At 42.3% G+C, this 5345-nt stretch overlaps 1 protein-coding gene and 1 pseudogene across 1 annotated transcript; both read left to right on the forward strand.

Moving 5' to 3' along the window:
- Window positions 1–657: 657 nt before the first annotated feature.
- Window positions 658–954, forward strand: LOC101588441 (annotated as a pseudogene).
- A 3055-nt stretch (window positions 955–4009) lies between these two features.
- Window positions 4010–5342, forward strand: LOC101588833 (26S proteasome non-ATPase regulatory subunit 12; the record flags this gene model as incomplete). Its single annotated transcript, XM_023703546.1, has 1 exon — window positions 4010–5342. A coding segment is annotated over exon 1 (1281 nt), but the record flags the coding sequence as incomplete, so codon positions are not given.
- Window positions 5343–5345: the final 3 nt, after the last annotated feature.

Here is a 5345-nt window from a genome sequence, read left to right on the forward strand (position 1 = left end):
GGAGAGAAAAGCCCAAAACTGAGTCAGCTTGCTTTCTTTTGCTTGCTTGCTTGCTTGCTTTCTGCCTCTCTCTCCCTCCTTCCCTCCCTCCCTCCTTCCTTCCTTCCTTCCTTCCTTCCTTCCTTCCTTCCTTCCTTCCTTCCAAAATTCTTACTGGGCCTAAGGAAAAGGAGGAAAGAAAAGGCAAAAGTTGCCTAAAAAAAAAAAAGAGAGACTTCTCAACACTGATGCCAATGTAGCACCTTAGAATTCTTGAGTTGGAGAAAGGTCAGAACCTCTTCCCACATCCCAGTAGCTGAGTGGAATGCTCTCTGCAAAGCAGTTTACTCAATGAGAGTGATGCACACCACGAGGAACCAGTGCCAGGGCTTTGTTCCTGCATTTGGAGAGAAGGACAAGAATAAATGCTAAAAAGTAAAGGAGATACTAAATAAATAAAAACAGAAAGCAGAGTGAGGAGAAAATACTCATTCAACAGCTGGTAGAGAGATTTCTTCATGGAGTACATTGTATTTGCAACAGTCGCTAGGCTGCTCTGGCTCTGGGTGGAAAATTATGCAAGGCAACAATGGAATCAAAATAGCCAAACTTCTCTGCACAGGAAGTCAGTAAGAATTCAGACCTGGATGAGGTCACAAGAGATAAGATGGCAACAGCATGAAGGGAAAGAGGTAAAGTCTGGTCATGGAGACAAAGAATGGCTATGAAGAGTTTCTAACATATTTTACGATTTGACACCCTCTGTGTTCTTTTAAGTTGCAATTTCAAAATGTCAGAGTATTACTTGAACAAGCAGGGAGACTGTGTGTATACACTGAAGAAATTTGACCTGATAGGACAACAAATATGCTCAGCCCATCCTGCTCAGTTCTCCCCAGACACTTGTGACACAGAATCACCATCAAGAAGCGCTTCAAGGTGCTCATGACCCAGCAGCTGCGCCCAGTCCTCTGAGGAAGTTTCCTCCTGTCTCCTGTCTCGTCTGCCTCCTGCTGCCCTTCGAGACTCCATAACCAGCCATCAGTCTGCAGAAGGCTTCTTACCACTAGGGTCTTTGGAATCCAGTCTCTTCATGGCCTTTAATAATGTAGTGTGTGGCAGTGATTTTGCCATCCCCATAAAAGGAAACAAATTTTGAATTGTTACCAGGTTATTAAAGATAAAGTAACTTGAAAAAAATTTCAAAATGTCAGCACCTCTGGACACTCAGATTTCAATTAAGCTCTGCCCAACACACCAGTGTATGGTAAGCATGGTTTGGTGAAATCAGAACAACAAAGCTTGTTTTCTGACCTGGGAGGTAGGGAAAGAGAAGAGTGGCTAGAAGTGAGAAGAGAATGTGGTTGAAAGTTTCCTAAGGGTAAAGCCATATGCCAGAGAAGCTTCACATTCCTTCCTCCCCTCCTCTGCCTGGTGACCCCCAACTCCTCCTACACACAGCATGAATCCTCAAGCAAAAGCATTGCCCTTTCCCTCAGGGTGTGGCATGGGAATAGGTGTCACATTTTATTTATTTTATTAAAGCCGACAGGCAGGCTGACCCCACCTAAGCAGTGAGTGCAATTAATTAATGCACAAGGAAAAATTTGGTTACTGATATCTGCCCTAAAGAGTGTGTTAGACCAGAGTTCTTCTTGGTAAGTTGGCATACATCAAAGACTTGTTAACTCAAGAAACTTAAGCTATAGTAAAGCTGGGACTGGAAGCAATTTTTAACATTGATTAGGACAAGAGAGCCAAATACCATGAGGACTCCCATCTCCCAGTCGTCCCTCTCTTAGTAAATATATTTCATTCTATACCATCACAAAGAGAAAGTAGCTCTACAGCTTTCTGTGTTAGCTTCCAAGGGAAGGTGATTTACCTAAACCAACAAAATACACACAGAGTATAGAAAAAACATGAAGCAATGAATGCCACAGCAACCACACATCCAGGTGCTGATGTTAGGATTTTTTACTTTGATTTGAGATAGGTTGTGGTACTTCCTCAGCCCAGAGGAGGAAAGCTCAGAGGTATTCATTCTAAGCCATCCTAGGCTTGGAGATAGGACTGTAGGCAGTGAGTGAGGTAATGCTCACTTGGGGGCAGTCACAAACACAACTTTTCTGTGTAAATCTGATCACACCACTGTGCCTCTTCATAACAACCACTATTTAAAACTATTCAGTGTCCTCCCTGCTCTCTAAATGAAGTCCTTCTCTGAGCTTCAGCATCTCACACAGCCAATACTGCACAATGCTTCACCCTCTGGCACCATCTTGCCTTGAGTTCCTCATGCCGACTACCTCTCTAACCTTATTACTTCCTGAACACGCGGTGCTCACCCCTGCACTGGTCCTTGCAGGCCCTGTCCTCCACTCTAGATCATCTTCCCCTTTCTATCTCACCTGTCCCATCGTTTGACCAATCTAGCTTCTACTGATTACTCAGAAGCTAACTCAAGTTGTTATTCGCCACTTCACTCCTCCACCTCTTTTAACTGGATTAACCTCCTCTGTTTTATGTGCATAAACCACCACACTACAGAAGTCTATAGCATCCCAAACCAGTTGAAAAAAATTGTAATTGAAAGAACATAAAGAAGTGGGACCGTTAAGTGATTAGGCAAGAAGGGCTCTGCCCATAGGAATGGGTTAATGCTACTGTCACCAATGTATGTAGCAAAGACCATTCAGTTCTCTTTGTCACTCCCTCCTATCCACATACCTCTTGTGATGATCTGACACAACAAGAAGGTCCTTACCAGATGCTGCCCCTTGATCATAGATTTCTCAGCCTCTAGAGCTATGAGAAGTAAATTCCCAATCCTTACAAATAACACCTTCTGGGGTATTCTGTCATAGCAGCACAAAACAACTAAAGCATACCCTACACTTTTAGTCACTGTGCCCATCACATCCATACCTGCATGTTCAGGTCATTGTGGGATTCATGGAGGCTTTACCTGGAGGCCCTACAATGGCAGGAGGAGATGCATTTCATCTACCATTACTTTCGCTGCACCTAGCGTGTAACCTAAAACCAAGTAGATCCTTAATAACTTTCTCCATCAAATAAATGAGCAAATGAATAAATTGATTGTTAATCAATTAAAAGAATAATTTTTTTTTCTTTTCAAAGTTTTATTGATATAAAAGAATAAATTGACAGTGAATTTATACGGAAAAAAGTAAGAGAGACAACAAAGATCCTTATAGCAACCAGAGAAGGGCTTCATGAAGAAAACGTGAAACATTGGTAAGTAAACACTATGTCATTTTTCTTGCCAGCTTCCCTTCATGCTCATGATGTTCAAGACACTAGGAATAGAAGGAAACTTTCCCCAAATAACAAAAGGCATTGGGGGCTGGGGAGATAGCTCAGTAGAATAAGCGCTGGCCTGGCAAGTGCAAGGGCCTGAGTGCAATCCCTGGTTCTGCCAAAAAATAAATAAATAAATAATAATAAAAATAATTGTTTAAAAAAGGCATTGATGAAAATAAAATTAAGGGAAGTATTTCATTTGTAATAACACATAAAAATGAAAGTAATAACTTTAACAAAAGGCACAAAACTTATGCATAGAAAATTATAAGATATTGCTAAAGGAAGAAAGAAAAAAATGAAAAGATAACCTGTAATCATAATTCAGAAAACCTAGTCTTTTTTGTTTTTTATTCTTGATCTTTTTCTTTTCTGATCGGGGCCTTGCTATGTAGTTTAGGCTGGCCTTGAGTTTATCATGTAGTCTAGGCTTCCTCAAACTCATGCCAACCTCACAGCTTCAGTCTCCCAAGTGCCAGGATTACAGGCATGGGCCACCACACCTGGCTAGAAGATCTAGTATTTTAAAGATGTTGGTGGTCTCCAAGTTCATTTGTATATTCAATACAAAATCTATCAAAATCTCAGATGGTTTATTTCCAAAATTTGACAAACTACTCCTAAAATTGACATGATAACCCAAGACACTCAAGAGCCACAACAATGTTGGAAAGTAAGAACAAAGTTGGGAGACTCGGTGAGTGACGAGTGGTGGCCGAAGTAGAGAGACAGCAGGGGACGTTCAGGCAGGGACGATGGCGGACGGCGGTTCGGAGCGGGCTGATGGGCGCATCGTGAAGATGGAGGTGGACTACAGCGCCGCGGTGGACCAGCGTCTGCCCGAGTGCGAGAAGCTGGCCAAGGAAGGAAGACTTCAAGAAGTCATTGAAACCCTTCTCTCTTTAGAAAAACAAACCCGTACTGCTTCAGATATGGTGTCTACGTCCCGGATATTAGTTGCAGTAGTGAAGATGTGCTATGAGGCTAAGGAATGGGATTTACTTAACGAAAATATTATGCTTTTGTCAAAAAGGAGGAGTCAGTTAAAACAAGCTGTTGCAAAAATGGTTCAGCAGTGCTGTACTTACGTTGAGGAAATCACAGACCTCCCAGTCAAGCTTTGGTTGATTGATACACTGCGAATGGTTACAGAAGGAAAGATTTACGTTGAAATTGAGCGTGCTCGACTGACTAAAACATTAGCAACCATAAAAGAACAAAATGGCGACGTCAAAGAAGCAGCCTCCATCTTACAAGAGTTGCAGGTGGAGACCTACGGGTCCATGGAAAAGAAGGAGCGAGTGGAGTTTATCCTGGAGCAGATGCGGCTGTGCCTGGCTGTGAAGGATTACATTCGGACACAGATCATCAGCAAGAAGATTAATACCAAGTTTTTCCAGGAAGAAAACACAGAGAAATTAAAGTTGAAATACTATAATTTAATGATTCAGCTGGATCAGCATGAGGGATCCTACCTGTCCATTTGTAAGCACTACAGAGCAATCTATGACACTCCGTGTATACAGGCAGAAAGTGAAAAGTGGCAACAGGCTCTGAAAAGTGTTGTTCTCTACGTTATCCTGGCTCCTTTTGACAATGAACAGTCAGATTTGGTTCACCAAAAAAGAGCTGATAAGAAGTTAGAAGAAATTCCCAAGTACAAGGATCTCCTAAAGCTATTCACCACCATGGAGTTGATGCGCTGGTCCACACTTGTGGAGGACTACGGAATGGAATTAAGGAAAGGCTCCCTCGAGAGTCCTGCGACAGATGTTTTTGCCTCAACAGAAGATGGTGAAAAGAGGTGGAAAGATTTGAAGAACAGAGTTGTTGAACATAACATCAGAATCATGGCCAAGTACTACACGCGGATCACGGTGAAGAGGATGGCACAGCTTCTGGACCTGCCTGCTGGCGATTCAGAAGCTTTTCTGTCAAATCTGGTAGTTAACAAGACCATCTTTGCTAAAGTTGACCGGTTGGCAGGAATTATCAACTTCCAGAGACCCAAGGATCCAAATAATTTATTGAATGACTGG

The sequence above is a fragment of the Octodon degus genome, unplaced genomic scaffold (assembly GCF_000260255.1).
Source record: "Octodon degus isolate 3935 unplaced genomic scaffold, OctDeg1.0 scaffold00173, whole genome shotgun sequence".
NCBI classification, from domain to species: domain Eukaryota; kingdom Metazoa; phylum Chordata; class Mammalia; order Rodentia; family Octodontidae; genus Octodon; species Octodon degus.